General features: G+C 35.7%; 1 protein-coding gene across 1 annotated transcript in view; it reads right to left on the bottom strand.

Moving 5' to 3' along the window:
- LOC150086886 (uncharacterized) overlaps positions 1-25,698 on the bottom strand; it is a 161,086-nt gene that overhangs the window by 56,476 nt on the left and 78,912 nt on the right. The window contains exons 8-9 of the mRNA XM_090372309.1: positions 20,680-20,800; positions 11,932-12,012 (exon numbers count right to left, since the gene is read on the bottom strand). Of these exons, the coding sequence (XP_090228435.1) occupies positions 11,932-12,012; positions 20,680-20,800 (202 nt within the window). The remainder of the gene's footprint in view (positions 1-11,931; positions 12,013-20,679; positions 20,801-25,698) is intronic.

The following is a 25,698-nucleotide window of genomic DNA, read 5'->3' as shown; positions in this document are numbered from 1 at the left end:
TATGTTGTAGTTCAAACTTCCTCAAACAGATGGTGACAAAGATTGTTCAGTAGGCTGACAGGTTGCAGGGAACAACCAGTTTCGTGTCACAATTTTGTAATGGAGCAATGAACGAATATCAAATTTTTCTTTAAACTGGGAAAATCTGCAATAGAAACATAAGAAATGTTAAAAACTGTTTATGGCGATAAAACACCAAGTTGTACCAGTGTGTTTGAGTGGTATAAGTAGTTCAAAGACCAACATGAGGATGTTTGTGATGACCCAAGAAGTGAGCGTCCAACCTCAAGAAATCAAGACAGTTACAGAAGTTCAGGAAATTGTGGCAAGAGATCATTGTTTGTTCCTCAGAATGATGGCTGACGAGTTGGACATGAATAAGGAGATGATTTGTCAAATTCTGTATGAAGAGTGACATCATGTGAAGATTTCATCCAGACTTGTCAAGACAATCCTAATTTCCTCAACTACCTTATCACTGGAGATGAGCATTGGGTATTTCAGTACAACCCAGAGAAAAAGTATCAAAGCAGGCAGCGGACTTCAAAATCATCACCAAGGGCAGAAAGGTTTTGTTTACAGCAAGTCCAGTATCAAGATGATGCTGATCATGTTTTTTGATAAACAGTGTGATTAACAAGGAATTTATATCTGAAGGAGAGAGCCAGTGCTGTATTCTACATAAAGGTGCTTCAAACACTACTGAAGCACATTTCCCAGATGAGGCTGTAATTTCAAGAGATAGGCAGCTTGCTGCGCAACAATACCCTGCCCAATCTACATTTCTGAAGAAACATGGCATTGTAAGGATCAACTCTCCTGAACTAGTAGTACCAGCAAACCTTTTCCTCTTTCCCAAGGTGTAAACTGTCATCAAAGGAAAGAGATTTCAGGTTGTTGAGGGCATAAAGAAAAGTGCAACTGCTGAACTGAATATCATCTCTTTGGAGGCCTTCACTGAATCTTTTTAGAAACTTTCAGAATGGTGCAATAAGTGTATTCAATCAGGTGGTTATTACTTTGAATAGTAAAAAAAAAAACATAAAAAAAAAAAATAAATAAATAAAAAAAACATTTTTTTTTTTTTGCAACAGTCCAGGAACTTGATTGCCACACCTCACATGAATATATAATGTTAAGAATGAACATATTTATTTTACAATGGTAACCAATAAACTAGTGCAATATATTAAACTGACTGGATAGGTGGATTTCTTAAAGTACAGGATACCATTATTAAAATCTCCAACACTGCTGGTATTGATACTTCAAAGATTTTTTGAGAAGCTTCTTTCTTTTTCATTAGTCGGAGGTGAAAAAAATACATTCACAAAAGACAAAACACAATAAAAAAAACCAAATATTAAATATCCATTATTTGGTTAGAAACTATTTAGTTTTAGTCTTTTGTTTCATCTTTTATGAGTGATTTTTTTCTACCACCAACACTGCATACATGCACTTATTATCAGTTCTCCAGATACCAGATATGTACATAGTGAAATTCTGCTGCCATTAACTTTTAACTGTAGATAATAATTTCAGTTTTCATTAAATATTTAATACTTTTTCAATGTTGCTGCAAGCACAACTGCATGAGTTAGGAGCTGTTTCCTCCACTAATAAAAGAAAAAGGACGTGGCGATCATATTTTTTAACACCACACTGATTTTTTTAGTTTATAATTTATCTGGATTACTGTATAACTAAAAGGATCGATAAGCAATTTTTCTTCTAAAAAGCAAACACAGCTCCCTTCTCATCCTCTGCATTGCTACACAAAATTTAAAAAATAAGCTTAATAAGTTAATTTTAGAAAAATATGCATAAATATTTAATTTTTCTAATAATCTATTGAAGATTCTTAATGCATATGATAATGATTAAGCCTTCTTCTTTTGTTTGAAACCAGTATCATAGAAGATACCTTAAGAGTTCAGGGGGAACTGCTAGTTAGGGGAATAAGGGATAGATCTGCATTTATCTGATGATATGGGCCAAAGTAATGCTTACACTCACCTAAAGAATTCTTGTTTGTTGCTGTAAGAGCCAATGCTGGCAAGATGTTCTGAGGCTAGCAACGTTTCAAATGAGTGGAAAGATAAAGCTAGAGAAACAAGCCCAAATAATTTCAAGGGGTATGTCACGGTAGTAAACTATAGAAGAATACTTAGTCTTAACTGTGTCAGGAGTGTCGTCAATAAAACGGCTGAATTTGAACTCCTGGTTAAGACGACTAAAGCTGACATAACAGGCTAACAGAAATGTGCTGCCACCTGAAAATGATGAGTTCCACTATGGTATGTATAAAGTAGTTAGGAAAGATAGAAGGGTGGTGAGATCATGCTTCTTATCAAAAGCAGCCTGAGCATTAAAAGAGCTTTTGCTGAGTTTGAAGTTATGTCTACCAGCAGAGAATCTTTGTGATGGTGTGAGTTAGTCGGAAGCAAAGTATAATGAGAAATCAGCACACAGAAAGAGATCTGGGAGTTATGATGCAGGCAGATATGAAATTTTCTGAATGGTGTATAAACTAGTAACCAAAAAAGCACATGGTGTTTTATCAATGATTTATTGAACAGCATTCTGTAGGGATAGGGTGGTCATAATCCCACTGTATAAGACCACATTTGTATACAGATCTCATCTGAAAAAAGACATTGAGCTTCTCGAAAGGGTCCAAAAATGGGCAACTCCCATGGTGAGATCGGCAAAAGGGTGACTATACAAGGTAAGACTCTGATTACATGACTACAGAGCTTGGCAACCAGGCACCACAGAGAAGACCAGATTGAGGTCTATAAGGCTCTGAGAGAGTTTAGTAAAATGAATAAAGGTGGAATTTTCACTGTTATAAAGAATTCCAGAACTAGGGGCCATAAATTCAAATTACAGGGGAAGAGATTTGACTAGATTGTAGAAAGTTTTCTTTTAGCCAGAAAGTTTTTGATTGCTGGAACAAGTTGCCTTCACAGGTAGTTGAGGCTGACAGTTTGGATAAATTAAAAGGCAAACTGGAAAGCTACTTATGTAAGGAGTGAAGAACATGACTTGCATTTTCTTATCTATTTTACTGTTTTATGCAAGTGCAGAAAATCCCTGTGGCTTCCTTGCATTATATGGTGAATACTTATGCAGTACAAGCTGATTGCTTGTAAAAGATGGAGAATTCTCACAGCTGCCTCCTAGCAATGCCACTATGCTGGTGCAGAGAAGAACAGCATATTTATTTAACTCTATTAGCTGCAAAAGCCAAGGGAGACAATTACCAAAAAATAAATAAATATATATATATATATTTTTTTTGGAGCAGCATGGTAAGTATTTTTAAACTTCCATAGATTCATAAAACATATTACTCAAAAGCTATCTTTTATGAATTTGTGGCCTAGGCAAAAATTATTCACAAGGGGCTTATATTTCAATTAAAAAAATTTGAAAAAGCACTGTAATTTAAATAAATTAACAACATTCCAGGGTTGAAGATAATCTAGACTGTATTCTATAAATATATAATAAATAATACATTTCTTAATAAAATCTTAATTACTTTTGTTATCAAAGGGAACATTTCCTTATTACAAATGTTATCAAAATATATATAATATGTTGACAATTTGTAAAAATTGGGCCCCTTGAAAAGGGCACTTTTCCGGGGGCCCAATCCTTAGGTGTGCTGTTGGGGGGAACAGTCAAGTTAGGATTAAATTCTACACAGACAAGTAAAAAATAAAAAGAAAAACTTCTGTAAAAGATATTTCATGGTCAGAGTTGTGTCATATACAGCTAGGCCTCGCATAACGCGGGTTCGATTAACGCGATATTCAGTTAACGCTATTTGAAAAATGATACCACTTTACACAATGCAAATTTCCAGTTAACACGATCTTTTTTTTTTATGCGATAATTGAAAAAGATTTGAATCGTGCGTTAAGCTTACCGCGAGTCGTACAGTCAATAAACAAACGTTTGCCTGCTGTCCACCTCGGTGTGTTCCATCTACCATCGGAAGAAGACGTGTTTGTCGCCTGCTAATAAAGTCAATGCAGACTTGCATTTAAAAATTTGAATTTTTAAATGAGCCAGATGAAAATTTTTAAATGAGCCAGTTACCACGAAGGAGATAACGGTAAAAGAATTAGATGAAATCTTTCGTATCGCATAGAACCTCAAACAAAAGGTTTGATGTTCTCTGCGATATTTATTTCACCAGGTCCCAGAGAAGATTGTTGTCGGCTATCGGAAATTGATTGATGAAAAGAGAAAGTCAACACTGTTCAAATATTTCCGCAACAGTAATTTCTTCATTGTGTATTTTATGTCAGAGGTTCCCAAAGTTTCTCGGTGCCTTTAATGTCTCGGTAATTTTTTCAAGGTGCACCCAGACCAAAAGAAATACCTAACAGTTTCGTTTAGTAGTTAGGTCCAAACAACTTAATAAGAAATGCTGAAACTGTGAACTACCTCGATAAACATTTAATTCCATAATTATTTTCATTATCTTTTACATTATATACAGTTAAAAAGTTATTTAAAAGGTATTTTTAAAATTCTTTATGGACATTCCAGAAGGTCAAGGACCAATTATAATTTTTCCTATTGGTTATGATATTCGATTAACGCGTTTCCGTTTTGCGCGATGCGCTCGCGGGACGAATTAATCGCGTTAATCGAGGCCCACCTGTATTCAGTTTGTCCATGAGCCTCTAAAACTAGGGATCCCCTGCGAAAGTTCCCTTTTTTGCTTATGTAAAATGTTGGAGAAAAAAATCATGGATTAGGATTAAATCCAAAAATGCATCTGAAATTTTGCCCAGACACTATAAGAGGGAATATATGTTGAGAACTTTGTCAATTAATTCAGCTATGGAGAGATTGTACAAGGCTTGGGAGGGTAGAATTTTTCCCAGCATAGTCTGTCCTTGTTAACAGGGGAGACTTTTTACAGGGATGGAATACACTTAAATAGAAGGGCTGCAAGAATATCTGCTGATGCTATCAAGGCAGTGATAGGTGGATCGGAAGGTTGCTAGCTCGGGGGATACATACACTAATATAAGTAGAGCGGCAGGCAGGCAGAGGTGAAAGTGATTCTTGCACTGCTTCTCTTGGAACATGTAACACCCTGGAAAGCAAGTTGTTTGGGATTTCAAACACTGTGTCAGGTCATCGAATAACTAAATACAAGGGTAACTAAGAGTAAGAACAGGTACATGTATATCTGCATGTTGTACACTAATCCTAGGAGCATAGTAAATAAATTTAATGAATTTAAAGTACTGATTAAGTCACCAAATGCAGACATTGTAGGGCTATCAGTGACATATAAGAGAAGCAGAATTTGGATATAGGGAGTACAATGTGTACAGAAAGGACAAACAGGACAGAAGGGATCATATGCTTAGTTAAGAAGCATATTAAATCCGAGCAGTGCATCCAGTTAACATGGGTGGCCACGGCAGTGTTGAATCAGTTTGCTGTGACATAAGCACTTGGAAAATGAAAATGAGTAGGAGTGTGTTAAAGGGCCGATGAACTGTGATGAATAAAACAAATAGATATACAGAGAAATTAGACTGGGCTAGTAAATCAAAATATCTTATAATGTGATTTTAACTTTCCAGGTATTGACTGGAACTCGTGGGCTGGCCACTCAAACACTAGCAAGATTTTTGTGCTTGACTGTTTTCTACAGCAGCATGTTAGAGAGGCAACAAGAGAAAGAATACGCTTGATCTGATTATTAGCAGTAATTCTTCATGCATTAAGATATGCAGTTAAAATACCCACTCAGTGACAGTGATTACAGCGTACCAATGTGGGTGGGATTTACTTAGAGACAACTACTGTCAAGGGTAAAATGGAAGAGCTTTTTCTTTCATGAGGATGACTATAGTGGTTTCAGACGGTTCGTAAATTCTATACAACAGGCCCATCTGACCAACAGCAAAATATAAATGAGAAGCTTTCAGGAAAGTAATTCTAGAAGCTACTAGGCTTTATGTACCAAGAAATGCTGTTTCAAGCTTAGACCCTTAAATGGATGTCAAATGAACTGATGAGACTTGTAGCAGAGAAGAAAAATGCATGGGATGCATATAAAAAAAATCGGGTGAGACAGAAGCCTATGGAAAATACAAAAAAAAAAAAAAAAAAAAAAGCAGCAAGCACTCCTTTACTTATATTAACAGTAGAAGGAAAGGGTTGAATCACATTGGTCCATTTGATGTCAATGATTTAACTGGTGGCAATCCTGTGCATTGCTGAGAAAGTGAATAGGTATTTTGCATCTACATTTATGCATGATGGGTTTTTTAGGGAGAAATGCCAGAAGTTCATCAAAATCTAATAGGGAGTTAAATTATTTTGTTATAACTGAGAGGAAATGGAAAGAGAAATTGTTGAAGCTTAACATAGAAAAGGCACTTGGGATAGATGGGATCTATCCAATTATATTAGGGGAGGCAGCAACAGAGGTAAAAAAACTGCCTAGTCATAATTATGAGAGCAACTTTGGATTCAGGAGCAGTACCTATGGACTGGAAATGTGTGAAGGTATCCTCAGTTCACAAAGGAGGATGAAAAGGTAACATGAGTAATTATAGACCAATCAGCTTAAATTCTGTTCCAGGAAAACTTCCAGGGAGTTACTGGTTAAAGAAATAATGCAGGACCATCTAGACAAGGATGCAAATATACTGCAGTCACAGCATGAATTTGTGAATGTCTGACCAATCTGATTGAATACAATGATGCAGTAACAAAGGAACTGGATGCAAAAAAAAATTATTATGATATATACTTGGATTTGAGGAATGCTTCTGATACCGTTCCACATAGAAGACTGCTATACAAATTGGAGCAGGGCAGCAGTAAGAGAAACTTCCTGCTCTGGATAAAGAGATGGTTGAGTGGGAGAAGACAGAGTAGTTATTAATGGGACACTACTGTTCATGAACTAATATTATTAGTCAAGTCCCGGCCCCCCCCACAGTGTTCTGTGCTGGCCCCATTGTTGTTTATATTTATTGATGATATTGATAAAAGGATATCAGTTTGAATGTCTAAGTTTGCAGATGATACAAAGGCTGACAGGATGGTTAATCAGTAATCACGGTAAGCTAATGAAACAAAATCTAGAAAAATTAGGCAGATGGGCTGAGAAATGACAGTTGAAATTTAACATCAACAAATGCAATGTAATGTATATGGGTACAGTAATTCCAGATGAATGTACCAACTGTGCAGTACTACATGGGTACTAGAGATATGAATTTCTCTGAGCAGTGCACACAAGCTGCCAGGCCATCTCATGGGGTTTTGTTAACAGGTGAGACTACTTCCAGAGGGATGGAATACACTTAAATAGAAAGGGTGCAAGAATATTTTCTGATGCTATCGAGGCAGTCTTATGTGGGTTGGAAAACTGCTAGCTTAGGGGGGGAATTCGCAGACTAACAGATCAAGAGTAGCTGCAGACAGAGGTGAAAGCGATCCTTGCACTGCTTCTATTGAAATGAGCAGCAGAGTTGAAAGCAAGGTGCTGGGAATTTCCAGGACTGCTGGGAGTTATCATGGAAAAAGTAAATACATGGGGACTGTGTTAGAATAACTAAGAGTACGTGCACAGGATAACTAAGAGCATGTGCATCGATGCTACGAGTTTAGTAGATGAATTTGAGGTGCTGGTCAAGACATCAAAGACAGATATTGTTGGGATATCAGAGACATGGTGTCACACAGATATATGGAATGCAGAAATTGAATTTGGGTAGAACACACTGTACAGAAAGGATAGAGGATAGGCAAGGGAGAAGGGGTTATGCTGTTAGTTAAGAAACAAAATCTAAGGACATGCATCCAGCTGACATGGGTGGTCAATGCAATGTTGGGCCTGTTTCGTGTGACACAAGTGCTGGGAAAGTAAAATTGAGAGTAGGAATGTGTTATAGGGCTAATGACTCTGATAATTACAATGAATAACTGTACGGAGAAATAGAATGGGCCAATAAATCAGACATGAGGGATTTTAACTTCCCAGATATTGACTGGAACTTGTCGGTTGGTCACTCGTACACTATCACGGCTTTGTGGATTTATTGGATGACTGATTTATACAGAGGCATGTTTGTGAGGCAACTAAAGGGGGTAATAGTCTTGATCTGATTATCAGCAGTGATTCTTCATGCATTAATCTGCAGATAAAGGAACCACTAGGTGGTAGTGATCACAGTGTGCTCATGTGGGATTTACTTAAATAAGTAATTACCATCAGGGGTAAAGGGAAGGGTTTTTGCTTTCATAAAGGTGACTATTGTGGGCTCAGACAGTTTTTAAATTCTATACTGTGGGACCAACTGATGATGTTATCAACAGCAAATTCTAAATGGGAAGCATTCAAGAAGCTACTAGGCTTTTCATACCAACTAAGAAATACCGTTCAGGGATTAGGCCTAGACGGATTGCAGATGGACTAATGAGACTTGTGGTAGAGAAGAAAAATGCACAGGATGCATATAAATTATCAGGTGACACAAAAGACTATGGTAGATATAAGCTAGTCTGTAATCAAGTCACAAAGGAGGTTAGGCAAGCAAAGACAGATTATGGGAAATCTTGGGCAAAGTTCTTTACTTATGTAAACTCTAGAAGGAAAGGGATGAATCAGATTTATCCATTTGACATCAACGGTTCAATTGTTGATGAATCTGCTCAGATAGTTGACAAACAGAATGAGTATTTTGAATCTACATTCACACATGAAGAATGTCTGTAGAGAAGTGGAGGGTAGAAGCTTATCAAACTCTAATGGAGTTAAATAATTTTGTAATAACTTGAGTGCAAAGTGGAGGAGAAGTTGTGGAAACTAAACATAAGAAAGGCACCTGGGATGAATGGGATGAATGGGATCTATGCAGTTATATTAAAGGAGGTAGCAAAAGAAGTAAGCAAACCCTTAGGCATAATTATGAAAGTTTCCTTAAATCAGGGGAGGTTCCCATGGAATGGAGATGCGGAAATGTGTCTCCAATTCACAAAGGAGGATCAAAGGGTGACACAAGTAATTACAGACCTGTTAATTTAACTTCTGTTCCAGGGAAAATAATGGAGTCACTGTTTAAAGAAGCAATGCAGGATCATCTAGACAAGACTGCAGTTATAGTTCAGACACAGCATGGATTTGTTAAGGGGAAGTCTTGTCTGACAAATTTGATCGGATAGTATGTGGTCACAAATGAACTGGATGCAAAAAATAATTTTGATATCATATACTTGGATTTTAGGAAATCTTTTGATACTGTTGAACATGGAAGACTACTGTACAAATTAGAGCAGTATGGCATTAAAGGCAAGTTGCTAAAATGGATAAAAGGATAGTTGAGTGGGAGAAGACAGAGTGGTAATCAATGGATACTACTCTTCGTGGAATAATGTTATTAGTGGAGTCCCCCGGGGTTCAGTATTGAGCCCATTGTTGTTTTCTGTATTTATCAATGATATTAATGAAGGTACATCATGGTTAATGTCTAAGTTTTCAGACAATACAAAGACTGGCAGGGTTGTTAATGACAGTAGTGATAGTACACTACTGCAACAGGATCTATAAAAGTTGAGCAGATGGGCTGAGAGGTGACAACTGAAGTTTAACATTGACATATGTAAAGTACTGTTTATGGGTGGCAATAACCCCAGATTAATTAACCACTGTGTGATAATACAATAGAGTAGTGGAAAATGAGAAAGATCTGGGGGTAATTGCGGAGTCAGATATGAAGTTCTCTGAGCAATGCAGATAGGCTACCAGTACAATTCACAGTGTTTTGTCAATGATATACAGGAAATCTGCCAGCAAGTATAAGTGATTATCCCATTGTATAGGATTGTGGGCAGACCACATCTTAAGTACTGTGTATAGTCTGGAGGCCTCATTTTAGGAAGGATGTAGAGCTACTGAAATGAGTACAGAGAAGGGCAACGAAATTGGGGAATGGAACAAAGGGTTACCTTTACCAAGAATGGATCAAGTTTTGTAAATTGCAGCGTCTGGAGACTAGGCACCTGCAAGGTGATCTAATTGAGGTTGATAAAGCCTTGAATGGTTTGAGCAAGCACAATGCTGATGGGATTCTTCCTCTTGCTCATTCAGATTACTCACCTGAGGGCACATAAATTCAAATTGGGGAAAGACAGCTGTGCGGAAATTTGCCACAGGTGGTTGATAGTTGGAACAAACTTCCATCTGTTGTAGTGTATGTCAACAACTTGAATAAGTTCATGGCTGAACTAGACAAACATTTGGAGTGAATGGATGGGTGAAATGGGAAGGTTTTTTGTTTTTTTTAGCTAATGCTATATAAGCTTGCTTTATTGCATCATATGATTCTACTAATGCTAATGTTAATGATATACAGGAACTTTCCTAGCAGGAATAAGGAAGTGATTATCCCATTGTACATGACAATGGTTATGCTGCATCTTGAATAATACATACAGGTCTGGAGGCCTCAATTTTAGGAAGGATATATATCTGATGGAATAGGTGCAGATAAGGGCAACAAGATTAATGAAGGGAATAAAAGTGTGGTCTTACCAAGAAAGGCTACAATGCTGCAAATTGCAGTGCAAGGAGACTAGGCACCTGCAAGGTGATCTGCTTGATGTGTTAAAGGCTTTGTATGAATTAAGCAAGTTCAATGCTTATGGCATTCTTCCTCTTGCTCAGACCACACACGAGGGGGCATAAATTCAAACTGACTAAGGATGGTTGCAGGATAGATGTGCGGAAGTTTGCTTTCAGCCAATAGGTGGTTGATTGGTGGAACAAACTTTTATCTGTTGTTGTGGATGTGGGCAGGTTGAATAAATTCAGGGAAGAACAAGACAATTTATTGGTGGGAATGGACGGTGAACATGGGAAGGATTTTTTTTTTTTAAATAATGCTATGTAAGTTTGCTTTCTTGCATCGTTTTCCACTACTAATAGCAATACTTCACAAAATTTATGCACATGCAAACTATAAACTGAAATGGTAATATGAATATGCTTAGTCACTAAACCAAATTATAAATTTCTGAAGACTCATTTAGTTTAATACGGTACTATACAAAAATCATAATCAAAAGCTTTTTCTTTTTTGATGAAAAGGAAAGTAAAATACACTTTAATTTTTCACAATGCTACCTGTGGCAAAACTGCTTTTTCTTTATGGAGTGAAACACAAAAAATTAATTTTTTCATTACTGAGCATGCAACACTTATTTTTTGCTTCACTGAACCTGAATTTGATGAAACCACACATTGTTGTTTCATCATAAGCTTTCAAATAAATCCATCAAAAAATGAAAAAAGATCTAAGTGTGTGTGTGTGTGTGTGTGTGTGTGTGTGAGAGAGAGAGAGAGAGAGAGAGAGAGAGAGAGAGAGAGAGATGTTTTAATACTTCAAAAATTTTAAATAAATTTTTGAAGTATTAAAACATTGAAATAATAAAAATTAAAATAAATTAATTTAAAATAATAAAAATTGAAAAAATCATGCATGGATTATGCTTACACATACCAGAGAAAAATAAAGAAAAAAAGTGTAGAGGCTTTTTTATTCTGCATCAGCTAAAAATAAAATATTTTTTCAGCTGGATGGTTACCTCACCACGTAACCATCCAGCTGACTTAAATTTCCCAGCTGTCAGTCTTAGCTGAAGTTGAAGCTGATTGCTTGTTAGAAATGGGGAATTCATACAGCTGCCTCCTAAAAATGTCACTATGCTGGTGCAGAAAAGTTTTTTTTTTTTTTTTGTTTTTTTTAACTGTATCAGCTACAAAAGCCAAGGTACACAATTAACAAAAAAAAAAAAAAAAACACCCTGGAATGTCAGGTACTACTAGTTATACATTCTGTACTGTATCAACACATCAACAAATGGTATTCTTACTTTGGTTTCTCTTTTGGAGCTTTCTTGAGCACAAATTTTGACGTATCACTTTCTGGATCAAAACGAAGCTTAGCCATGTCCCTGAAAGTATTTAATTTATACATATTTAAAACTTCTTCGAAACCATAATTCTATAGAAATTTTATGTGATCAACTTTCAGAGCATGGGCAACCCTCCAAATTATGGCAGGTTAATTTCCTAGAAAAGTGGCATAGATTGAAATAATGCAAGCCAAAACTGATTTTAGCATAAAAATAATGATATAATAGGGAGTTACACTCCTGACCAAGGATCTAATATGAAACTGTTTATAAATATGAATATTAAATACTACAAAATAAATATGTCAAATAAGTCTATTTAAGATTTGTTTGCACAGATGAATTAGCAAAGTCTCTTGTTCATTTAGACTTTTCAGCAATCCACTTTATAACTACTGTCACCTTCTTTTTCACTTTTAATATAATAGCCTTTCTGACATATCTCTTTGCCACATTATCATCTGAGTGCTGATCTTTCCTTTTATCATACATTTTTAAGGATAAACTATTAAATCAAAAATGCCAAAAATACAAACATTTAGCACAGGTAAACAACAACCAGAACTAGAAGCAAAAAACTATCAGCAGCAAGTACAAGTTAGACAGCCTACTATAAGTAATAAATGCTTGGCAATTTGCTTGTGTGGATTAACACAAACTAAGCTGACAAAAAATGAGGACTGTCTGTGTGTAAATATCCAACTATATGAACTGTATCACCTCTTCGCAACATACTCACCTAACACAAAAGCAATCTATAATAAATAAGTACTGAAGTTTATTTCACTTTCTTCAGCAATACATATAACAAGAAACCCTCAAGCATTAATTAACACTACATGTTTCAGAAAAAAACATATTTTATTAGTTTCGAGCTGTTCAGAAATAAAACTGTTTTCTAATGTTATTTGTATGAAAATTCTGTAATTCTAAAAGGTGAAGATCTTGCACAGTCAAAATCAAACCAACTTATTAAGCATAAATGGAAATTTCAATTTTACTTTTAAAAGTACATGCAAAGAGTAGAATATACAAGGTGAGCATATATTAATCATATCACAAACCACCTAGTAAAAAGAAAAATACACCAAATAAAGAGAAATAGTTAATTTTATTTAAAAAGAGCAATTCAAAAAGTTTTCCAAGGGAAACTTCATAAAAACTACATGTTGGAGCTGGAAAAAAAAACTCAATTATGAAATGACATTACCCCTAACAGCAAGTAATATGCATGCGCGTGCGTGCACTATGATATTGGGAATCTAAAGCTATCAATAAAGTAAAAAGATGTTTATCAACTGGAATATGCAAAGAAAGTCTATTCACAATGATTGCAACAGTTTCAAGAAACAGTGTTCTGCACCAGAAAGAGATACACACCTACTGACAGAGCTGAATGCAGGCACTCCCCAACTTACATAATACTCAACTTATGTAAGTTTGACTTCACGCAAGCTGTTGCTAGCTGATGCAAACTGAAAAAAAATATGGAAACGTACTCTGAATAAATGGAGGCATTGTGAAAATATTATGTGAACCCACACACTAATACATTTTTTTTTTTTTTTTTTTTTGGTAATTCGTTCCAAGACCTCAGAAGTTGAAATTTTCGCTATATAACTAAGCTATTTAACTCTCTAAAAGGTCATTTTTATAATGTAAATTGCATTAGTTTATATAAATTTATGTTAAATATGCACAACACAAAAATCCCTTTTAACTAAAGGATTCAAAAACAAAACACGTGGCCAACATGTTTACAAACACTACACTACTGGCTGGAATGAAAGATTATGTGGTCTGACTGGAGAATGCACTACCCTTTCATCGTTATCATACGTTCCGTTATAAGAATCAATTTTGAATGCCTTTGTAACATTTTTCTAAAGCACATTTCTAGAGGTCACGACCATAAAACTATAAAAACAATTTGCACTTTCCAGTTTATTTTGCTTTTCTGTTAGTGAAATCTGTTAAAAATGAGTAGTAAACTCGATCTTGTTGCATTTGCTATAACATCGATAACTGGAATTGTGTGGGCTTTTACGTTATTATGGTGAAATGTGCTCCTCTTCACTGAAATCTTCAATCATATAAAAAACAAATTTTCAGAATCTTCTCTTCATTCCTATTTACTTATTACAATGATGAATGGAAAGTGACCAACGGAAAGTGCAAGTGCTGGCAGTGCTAGGAAACAAAACAAAATTGATTTAGAAATGAGGATGAAAATAGTTAAGTAGTAAGAAGCAGGGAAAAGTTTATCTATTGCATGGGAATTAGATCTCACTGCTTCAACAGTGAATACTATTTTAAATGACAATGCGCGTATAAAAGAACATGTTAAAGGATCAACCTATTTAAGATCATCAGTGATCACTAAACAGCATTCAGGTGTTATATCGAAAATGGAAAAGCTATTAATATTATGGATGGAAAATCAGATTCAGAAGCAAGGGCCCCGAGTCTAATGGCCATTCAAGCAAAAGCAAGAAGTGTTTTTAAGATATTAAGGATAAGTACGACCAACTCCAAGCCAAGTTTGTAGCAAGCAATGAGTGGTTTAATAGGTTCAAGAATCATGCTGGTTTCCATAAAGTTAAAGTAAAATTTTTGTAATTGCACACTTTTGTAAATTTGTACACTTTTGAAAGTTTTCCTGCGCACGAGATAAAAAAGTTGAATAAATAATTCTATTTATATGTTCGTCGAACATTTCCTTTTTTTTTTTGCTTCAATCAAATTCAGTATGCATAGTTGCCGGTGCTGCATAAGCCTTTAGGAAAATTCTGACTTACGTAAAATTCAACTTACATAGAGTTCCGCGGAACACAACCCTTACATACAGTAAGGTATATTTGAGGCCCTACAGTCCACAAATGGGGCCTAAGTAGAAACCTATTAATATTTTGATGAAAACTTTTGAGTTTCTCTCTCAAATAAAATAAACTATTTCTTTTCATCTGGTGTACTTTTCTTTTTATAGCAGCTTGTAATGTGGTGAATAATATATGCCCAGCCTGTAACATTAGTTGGATTTGTTCATTTGGTTTGGTTTATATTACATACTTGTTTCATTTTATATAGAGTTCTTCTGCCAGTGAAACTGATAAAAAAAATATTACTTTGCATATCATTTATATGTAAATACAGTCAGACCTCTGTATAACAAAATCGATGGTTCCCTTGAAAAAATTTGTTAAACAGAAATTGTGTTATGAAGAAATATGACCTTTTTCAACAGTGAAAAATACTGTAAATTCAGAAATATAGTAAAAGATGAGAAATAAATCAGAAATGAGTGGGAACAAATAATTTTCTAACATTTAAAACAATTAATTTATTAATACATACATATTAAGAAATGACTACTTACATAATAGTGCACAATACATTAGTACATTACGAATTATGTTGTAAAATATTTGGTTATTTTTTGTTGTACACTATTCATAAAAATGTTCACATTTGTTTAAACACTCAAATTATTTTCTGGCACATTTTCTTCACAATGAAGGCCTCGACGCAAAGTTTCAAATACTGCCAACATTTGTTGTTTGGAAGATTTAATATTGCACTCATTGCCCTTGTTTTCATCCAACTCATTGTTGATATTGTTACTAGTTCTTTAAATATGCTCCAAAATGTTGGAGTCACTTGGATATTCAGCTACTATGACATCATTATCAACTCCTAAAAATTGTCAAGAACAATTTCTCCTCTGATGAAACCTCACTTGGAACTCTTCTGAAAATTGCTCAATGCCTTGCAATAATTCATCCTCCTCATCGTTGTTAATTAGCATTTTAGTAAACTTACTTTTACAGACAATTCTTAATTGTTGATTCTGTCACACCTTCACACCACACTTTCGCCAACACTGATATGCACAACTGCAAACCTATAACAGAATCTACAAGCTGGTTGGTTTCTATTCTTAGTATAATTTTTTTAGCATGTCCCTTCGTTAGTGCATTTTCAAATTCTTGATAATGTCTTGGTCCATTAGCTGCAGTTTACACGAGGTAGTCGGAGGGAAGAAAACCATCTTCACACTTGTAAGTTTTGAAATTACTGAGTGAAGGTGTGCAGGGCAGTTGTCGACAATCAATGCAATTTTACTGTTTTCCTTTGTCATTTTTCTATCGAAATTTAAAATCCACTGTTCAAAATTTTTTTCCAACTGTTTCTTTCCAATGGGTACAGGCCTATTGTAACTCCACTTTCATCAGAAATAACTTTTGAGTAAACTATGGCACTTTTTAAATTTGACCAGCCAACCAGAACTGGCTTGGAGTGTTTTATATGTCCCAGGAAAGATGCATACTCCATAGCCTTTTCTTTTATTAATGGCACTGATATCAGCACATTTTGGTCTCGAATCAGCTTCACCCACTTAAAAACTGCTTCATCTACATCTTTACAGGCACACGATTCCAACTGGGTCCTGTTTCCTCAAACAGTTCAAGAATCGAAACACGGTTTTTCAGAATGTTTAACACGGTACTGGCAGGAATACTAAATTTTAAAGTAATTTCTTTGTTTGTTTTTTTTTTATTTCCCAATTAAAAAATTGGGAAATTAAAATGTGCAAATAACACTGTAAGGTTATTTGCAAATAACCTTACAGTGTTATTTGCACAGCAGCTAAACCAAAACTGAAATTAGGGACTACATGTAAACAGAGACAGGTGAAATTTAGTGAAAGTGTGGATGACTCATTTCTTCGAAACAACAGATGAATTTCAAGGATAAAGGAAAATCACTCTCTCCTAATTCTCTCATAGGATGCTTACAGTAGAAAACAGGGTGATCAGACCCAATGTCTGTGTCGGGAATATGCCTTAATCTTTGTCAAAGGCTATGGACACATAGATAGTAGCTGACCAGCGCAACTTCTCGGTACAGTAGTGTATCGGATGTATAGGTTTTACTTTTTTTTAACCATTGCTGACCCACTGCTGGGCAAAGGCCTCTCCCAAAACCTTCCATCCTTTTCTATCCCGTGCTGTGGCTGGCCAGTTTCCTCCTGTAGGGTTTTACAGGCACCACTAAATTGTAAAATGTTTTAGTTCTTAATTCATGAAATCAATCCTTAGCTCTAAAAAGCTAAAGGGATTAATCTTAATCCTTTATTCTCATATTCGTGCTTTCTACATCATCAGCTCTACTGTCTAAAGGCCAGAGGTGCGAACAATGCATACCCGGATCTCTCGAAATCAGTTCGCTATATGGAAATTTTCTTCGTTATATGATCACTATTTTCAATGTAATGACCAGGGGGAAATGAAAAAAGTTTGCTACATAGAAAAATTCGTTATATGGAGGTTCGTTAAAGAGAGGTCCAACTGTTGCTATATCATAAATAGAATATAAATTAGTCTATAATAAAGTCACAAAGGAGTTTAAGCAAGCTAAGACAAATGAGAAGTCTCTGGAAAAGAAAAACAGCAAAGACGCCTATACTTATATTAACAGTAAAAGGAAGGGGTTGAATCATATTAGGCCACTTGATGTCCATGGATTAACTGTTGCAGAGCCTGCTCAGGCTGCAGGCAAACAATAGGTATTTTGTACACTTTGAGGAGCTAAATTACTAATGACTAAATGACACTTTGAAGAGCCAAATTAATTTGTTCTAATGAGGAGCTAAATGACATTGTGATAACTGAAAGAAAACTGGAGGAGAAATTGTTGAGGAATGGACATAAAAAATGCACCTAGAATCTATCCAATTGTATTAAGAGAGGGAATAAAGGAGGTATGCAAACCCTTAGCATAATTATGAGAGCATCATCAGATTTGGGGGGGGGGGGTCCCTATGGACTGGAGAAGTGCAATATAACCCCAATTCATAAAGGGGAATCGAAAGGCAACATGGGTAATTATAGACCTGTTAGCCTAAGAGGTGTTCCAGGAAAAATAATGGAATCATTCTGTATTTATAAATGATATTGATGATGGTATATCCAGCTTAATGTCCAAGTTTGCAGACAATACGAAGGTTGGCAGGGTTGTCAAGGACACTACTGACACTATGCTACTGCAACAGGATCTGGAAAGGTTGAGTAGGTGGGCTGAGAGGTGGCAAATGAAGTTTAACATTGACAAATGTAAAGTACTACATATGGGAAACAGCAACCCCAGAGCAATGTATCAACTCTGTGGTACTACACTGACAGTGGTAGAGAATGAAAGGGACCTGGGGGTGGTTGTGCAGGCAGATATGATGTTTTCTGAGCAGTGCAGACGGGCTGCAAGAGTAGCTCATGGTGTATTGTCGATGATATATAGGAATTTTTCTAGTAGGGATAAGGAGGTGATTATTCCCTTGTATAAGGGAATGGTCAGGCCACACCTAGAGTACTGTATATAGGTCTGGAGGCCTCATTTCAAGAAGGATGTAGAGATGCTGGATCGAGTACAGAGAAGGGCAACAAGAATTAGTGAATGGAACAAAGGGGTGCTCTTACGAAGAAAGGCTTAAGTTTTACAAATTACAGTGTCTGGGGACTAGGCACCAGCGAGGTGATCTGATAGAGGTGTATAAAGCCTTGAATGGTTTGAGCATGATCAATGCTGATGGGATTCTTCCTCTTGCTCAGAATAATCACCTCAGAGGGCATAAATTCAAATTGAGAAAAGACAGATGTAGGATAGACGTGAGGAAATTTGCCTTTAGCCAGCGGGTTGTTGGTTGGTGGAATAGACTTCCATCCCTTGTCGTGGAAGTTGATAGCCTAAATAAGTTTAAGCCTCAGCTGGACAGGTATTTCGAACGAACAGAGGGGTGAAGTGGAAGTGGTTATTTTTTATTTATTTATTTATTATTATTATTATTATTTTTTTTTTTTTTTTGGCTGATGCTGCATAAGCTTGCTTTCTTGCATCAAATGCCTCTACTAATGCTAATCACTGGTTAAAGAATACTGTAACCATTTGGAGATGCAATTATACTGCAATCAGAGCATGATTTGAAAAGGGGCTGTCTTGTCTAACAAATCTGATGGGTTACTATGATGCAGTGACCAAGAAACTGGATGCAAAAAATAATTTTGACATTGTATACTTAGATTTCAGGAAGGCTTTTGATATTGTTGCACATAAAAGATTGCTGTATAAACCGGAGCAATGTGGCAATAAGGGCATGTTACCACTATGGATAAAGGGATGATTAAGTGGAAGAAGACAGAGTGGTTATCAATGGGCACTGCTCTTCACAGACTAATGTTATTAGTGGAATTCTCCAGGGTTCAGTTCTGGCTCCATTGTTGTTTCAATATTTATCAATGATATTAATGAAGGTATATCAGGCTTAATGTCTAAGTTTGCAGATGACACAAAGGTTGGTGGGGTGGTTAACAACAGTCATCAGGGCAAGCTACTGCAACAAGATCTGGGAAAATTGGGTCAATGGGATGAGAAATGGCAGTTGAAGCTTAATATTGAAAAATGCAAGGTACTGAACGTGGGTTTAACCACAGAGTAACATCAACTGTGGTACTACACTCAGGTTAGTGGAGAATGAAAAAGACCTGGAGGTAATGCAGGCAGACATGAAATTCTCTGAGCAGTGTAGACATGCTGACAGGACAGCTCATGGGGTTTTGTCAATAATATACTGAAACTTTTCTGGCAGGAATAAGGAGGTAATTATTCCTTTGTATAAGGCCATGGTTACACTGCATCTTTAGTACTGTGTACAGGTCTGGATATCTCACTGAAGTCTTTTTTCTAGATAAGATCACCCTTTTTCTTCACTAATCTGGTTTCCTTCACCAATCTGGTTGCCCTTCTCTGCACCTGTACTAGCAGATCTACATCCTTCCTAAAGTGAGATGTTTAAAGCCTTAACTGGATTGAGTAAGCTGAATGTTAATGGTATTCTTCCACTTGCTGAGACTACACACACATGAGGGGGCACAAATTCAAGTAGGGAAAGGATGGTTGCAGGATAGATGTGCAGATGGTTGCTTTCAGACAACAGATCGTTGGTTGTTGGAACAGGCTTCCATCTGTTGTTGTGGAAGTGGATGGGTTTAATAAATTTAAGGGTGAACTAGACTAGACAAATTTTTGGAGGGTAAACTGTTTTTTTTTTTTTTTTTTTGGCTGATATTGTATACGCTTGCTTCCTTGCATCATTTGCCATTACTACTATTACATCCTTTTCACAGAAATGGAACATTCATTCAGTAACAGGATCACATGTTGGTACAATGTGATATAAAGCAGGTATGCAGATATGTAGGAACATATTTTCAATTAAGTGCAAGAATGGGTGATCTGATTGAGGTGTGGTAGGGCAATACAAATGGCACCACATGAAAAGGCCTGAATTGTATAGAACTGGTTCTGTAAATGTGAGCATAAACTCAGCCTCCTCAGTCACAAATCAAAATCCAACTGAGCACCAATAGCTGCTCAGTTGGATTTTCAGGTGGAACAAGCTCTTTGGAGTAGAGATCTGCAACCATCCCATTTGCAACAACTGCTGTGGGAAATAACTGAGTGAACTGGATGACATTTGTGAGGCACACTTACACCTTGCTGAGTTCATGGTGTAACAAATCCAGGTTGTTCTGAGAGCTAAAGGGGAGGGCTACTTGCTATTAGGTAAGTGTACCTAATAAAATGGCTACTCAGATATATATAAATGAACCAATACTGAACAGATAAAACAAATTAAAGTTATAATGTACTTACTGAAAAAATGGTATTTTAGTTTTTTCTGGCAACTTTCTTTCAAATTTTTTACCAAGAACAGCTTGAAGAATTTCAAAATTCTTATTATTTTCTTTGGAAATGAGCTCCTCTGAATGTGAATCTGTAAATATTTAAACATAAGCTTCTTTATCAGTCTGCAATCAAATCACAAATTATGTTAAGCAAACTAAGACAAATGAGAAGTTTTTTTTCCAAGGATGTATAAAGAAGAAGAAAAAAAAAAAAAAAAAAAAAAACCAGCAAAGACTTCTTTACTTATGTAAAACTGTAGAAGAAAGAGAATGAATCACATTGGCCCACTTAGTATCAGTAGTTTAACTGCTGATGATCCTACTCAGGTTGCTAACAAACTGAATAGGTATTTTTCATCTACATTCACACATGAGGAATTCTTTAAGGAAGAGGATGCCAGAAGTTTTATCTAACTCTAAAAGGGAGCTAAATAATTTTTTGATAACTGAGGAGAAAGTGAAAAAGAAACTGTTGAAGCTAAACATAAAAAAAGGCACCTGGTGTGGATGGGATCTATTCAATTATATTAAGGGAGGCAGCAGAGGAGGTTAATAAACCCTTTGTCATAATTATGAGAACATCTTTGGATTCAGAGGAGATCCCTATGGACTGGAGATGTGCAAATGTATCCTCAATTCACAAAGGGGGGGATCAAAGAGTGACATGAATAATTACAGACCTGTTAGCTTAACTTCCAGAAAAAATAATGGAGTCACTGGTTAAAGAAATAATGAAGGACAATCTAGACAAGTGTGCAGTTGTCAGTCACAGCATGGGTTTGTCAAGGGGCTAGGATGCAAAAAATAATTTTGATATCATATACTTGAATTTCAGAAATGGCAACTGAAATTTAACATTGACAAATGCAGGGTACTGTACATGAGTAGCAGTAATTCCAGATAATGTACCAACTGTGTGGTACTACATTCAGGGTAGAGGAAAATGAAAGAAACCTAGGGGTAATTGTACAGTCAGACATGAAATCTTCTGAACAGTGCAGACAGAGTGCCAGGACAGCTCATAGGCAGGGGCATGCCGACCAGGAATGCAAAGGGTGCACCCCTGTTGGCACCTGGGCGCTGAATATTTAGGGGCGCCAACGCTAAAGGCCATTAAATTATATAATTCTTATATTACAAATCTCAACAAAATATAAGATTTTTTTAATTAATAATAAGTGACTTAAAATAATAATTGTTAATTATTATTTTAAGTCATTTAAGTAATGGGGCAGAAAATTAAAATTAAATTTTTAATAATTTTGGATTGAAATTAAATAATTTTTGATGAATTATAATTATATATATTTTTTTGTTGAATATTATTTATTTAAATAACAATTTTTTGAATCATTCTCTTTAGATGGCTCACAGAAAAAATAAACTTTCCGGCACAGCCTACCGAAAAAGAAAATTAGAAAAAGAGGAAAGTATATAAAAAAAGTTACTACTACAATTTCACGATTTTTGTGAACCAACATCTGCAAAAAGTAAAAACACTGGAGAATCATTGCAATCACAATTAGATACTTTCTATGATGACAAAATCAGCGAGAAACAAAACATCACTCAAAATTCCTTCTTGAAAAATCAGCCTCCTATTGAAGAAATTTCATCAAAAGTTGAAGGTAAGACAGGAACCTCTACCAATGATACTCCAGATGTGACCAGTAAATGTTTCGAAAATGATATGTACGATCCAGGGTTATGGCCAAAATTGTTAACGAACAGTATTAGAATGTTTTTAGTAGAACTCAATCTAGAACAAGTTCAACATTATAACTTTTCTTTAGATGATACAAATCAAACCCGTCTTCATTAACTTTTCTGATGAAGACTGATGAGAAAACAGTTGATGTAAAAGGCTGGAAAATTATTTCTTGCACCTAGGCGGAAAACACCCTTGGCGCACCCCTGCTCAGAGGGTTTTGCCAACGATATACAGGAATTCTGCTAGCGAGGATAAGAAAGTGATTACACCCTTGTGTAAAGCAGTTTTCAGGTGCCGTATAGAGTATCACATACAGATATAGAGGCATCATTTTAAGAAAGATGTAGATCTGCTGGAATGGGTGAGGAGAAGGGAAATGAGATTGGTCCAGGGAAAAAAGGGTGCTCTTAACAAGAAAGGCTTCAGTCCTGCAAATTGGAATGTCTGGAGACTAGGCACCTACAAAGTTTGTTTGTTGTTTGGTTTTTAGGAGCATTAGCAACTAAGGCCATATTGCTCCGGGATATGCGGTGGTCATTCCCTGACCTTTCCGCATCCTCCGTATTTGGTGGTGACGAGCTCGAACCTCGGTCTAATCAAGAAGCGTGTGCTACGCACTGCTGCTCCTTCCCACCTGGCTACGGAGGCGCCACCTACAAAGTGATTTGATTGATGTGTTTATGACTTCGAAAGGAATGAGTAAGTTCAATGTTGAAGATATCCTTCCTTTTGCTCAGAATACACGAGGGGGCATAAATAAACTTCCATCTGTTGTGAATGTCAGCAGTTTGAATTAATTCAAGGAAGAACTAGACAAACTGTTGGAGATAGTGTGGAAGAGATTTTTTCTTTAACTAATTTAAGTGTCCAATGCTGAAAACCCATTAATAAAAGGTTTTATATGACTGACACTAAGAGGGGCAGAAAAAAGTCCAAGAATTTCCCAAGTTCTTTTTAGTGAAACTAGCAGCCTTGTTAATAATTAATATGACGTATGATTGGCAGCAGTAAAATATTCATTATATGCATAACATAATAAGAGAGGTGGTTCATGTGTTTTATCATATAGAGATTATATAGTGGAGACTTGTATGCTTTTATAATACACCCAATCATCACAATACAATGCATACTGTGCTGTAACAAATGGGTGTCAAACCTGTGAAGGATGCTGGGAATTTCTGAGCTGTATACCAGCGTGTCACAGTATAGTTTGGATCTTGGTAAGGTAATGTGACAAGTTCCTTATTTCATTGCCAAGAGAACCAGAATAACAATTAGTTTTTGCTAACAGGAACTTCTTAGCTGTTTTGTGTGTTATAAAGAGGTAAGTTTGCAGTATAATATGATTCCAAAGAATTGTATGCTGATGTATACTGGTATTGGTTGGACATTAAGCCAAAGTTGTGGATTTGGGTGAAGGTTTCATTGGTGAAAGAAAAGAAAATGAATACACAAATGAATACATGTTTTTTTCAGGACAAAGTTGAAATTAAATGGCTTGTGCCCATGGGATGACCTTAGTTATCACCCTTGAAACTGACTCTCAATATTACACATTTTTTGCATAATATATCATCTACAAATAGGGCATCAACTGTGTTTGGAATTGTTCAACAAATGTTAAACTGCATTATAAGAAGAATAGCAGTGAAGATAGAGTCCTGGGAAATAGCCCCTCCTGTGGGAATACTCAAGCATACTTGGATTGTGCACTGATACAAAAAGAAAATGAAAGGGAAAAAAAAAAAAAAAGTCATCTCCAGATCTTCTGAATGAAGATCTGGAGATGTCCTCAAAGTCTATGGCGATGTCATGTGCAGAGTATTCCATACGTTTACGTGAAATCACATGCTCTTTGATGTCAATGCAGACATCATGTAGTGACCCAATCTAAGTAATGCATTTCAAATGGAGTTCTGCATTCTTAATAATATATCACATCAATCTCTTTTGGTGGACACCGAACTGTGTGGCAGGTAGGAGGTTATCATATGAAAAGATGGTTTATCGTCTTTTCAAGAATTCTGCACATGCAGTTGGTCGTGGCGATAGGCCTGTCATGAGTAGAGTTCATCGGATCTTTACCCAATTCAAGAAATTCAGGAAATTATAGCATGTTTGGTAGAAACTTCTAAATAGTATACTGAACAAAACGAAAAATGACTAATGATTCAGTACTTGCAAGTTTATACCCATTTCCATCAGTAAATTGAGCAGAGTGTTGGCCAAGTTTTCCCCCACCAGTCGGAAACAACAGGGATGAACTGGAGAAAATATTCAACAAGTTTTTTTTGCCATATCTACTTCTTTCACAAAATAAACACTTAATGAAAATTGTTGCACTTTACCTATAGCTGCTATTTAATCCACTAATACTGAAAAACATTTGCTTTCATTTACTTTCTCTACAATCTTTTTTAATATTACGTTGCAGCAGTCTATTGTTTCATTTTGAATTACTTCATGTGGTGATATATATGAAGAATTCTTTGCACTCGTTTCTAAATGATTTTTTAAAATATCATCTCCAGAATCAATTCGAACAACTGTCAGAAATTCCCTTTCAAAAGAATCTGTTACATCAATACGTATTATGATGCCTTTCAATATCACTTAATTTGGCTGTCAGCATGCATTTACAATATTTACAAAAATATTTTAAGTAATCGCCATCTAATTTGCACAGCCAGTTCTTATATTTAGTGTCTTTGAGCCATTGATCACAAAAGTGTTGAATATATTTTTTGCTTGTTTTCACAAAGGGGCAAAATTGCACACTATATAGTTTAATATGAAAATTCACAAGTGAAAAAAAAAAAAAAAAAAAGTAGTTACCTACTGGAAGTAACTGAATCATCATAAACAAAAAAGGACAAGTTTGTCAACACTGTACAAAACCTATTCAGAAAAGTGGTTTGCATGCAGAAACAATTTAAGTTACTGCATCTATGTTTTAGGCAGGATACACCAGTAATTTGAAAAATGAACCAGCACAAAGCGACACTCCATATTAGGAAAGTTATACTGCAAAAAAAAGTCGAATTTCAAAGAAAGGAAGCTGAAGAGTTCTGAGTGATTGGTGGAAATTCATATTATAATATCTTTCTCTGATCTGTAAATGATCCAGCAACAAATTTTCAATAAAAAAAAAATTTACATCAGAGTAATAAAATTACAAATTGTTCTGTCAAATTGCAACAAAATGCTAAGAACAGTCAAAAATATAAACAATAATAAATAAATAAAATAAATCTAGAGCAATGAGTAACATAT

The sequence above is a fragment of the Mastigoproctus giganteus genome, chromosome 4 (genome assembly GCF_048544385.1).
Source record: "Mastigoproctus giganteus isolate SK-2022 chromosome 4, ASM4854438v1, whole genome shotgun sequence".
NCBI classification, from domain to species: domain Eukaryota; kingdom Metazoa; phylum Arthropoda; class Arachnida; order Uropygi; family Thelyphonidae; genus Mastigoproctus; species Mastigoproctus giganteus.
The sequence above is the reverse complement of the archived record's forward strand: the minus strand, read 5'-3'. Positions and strand labels throughout refer to the sequence as shown.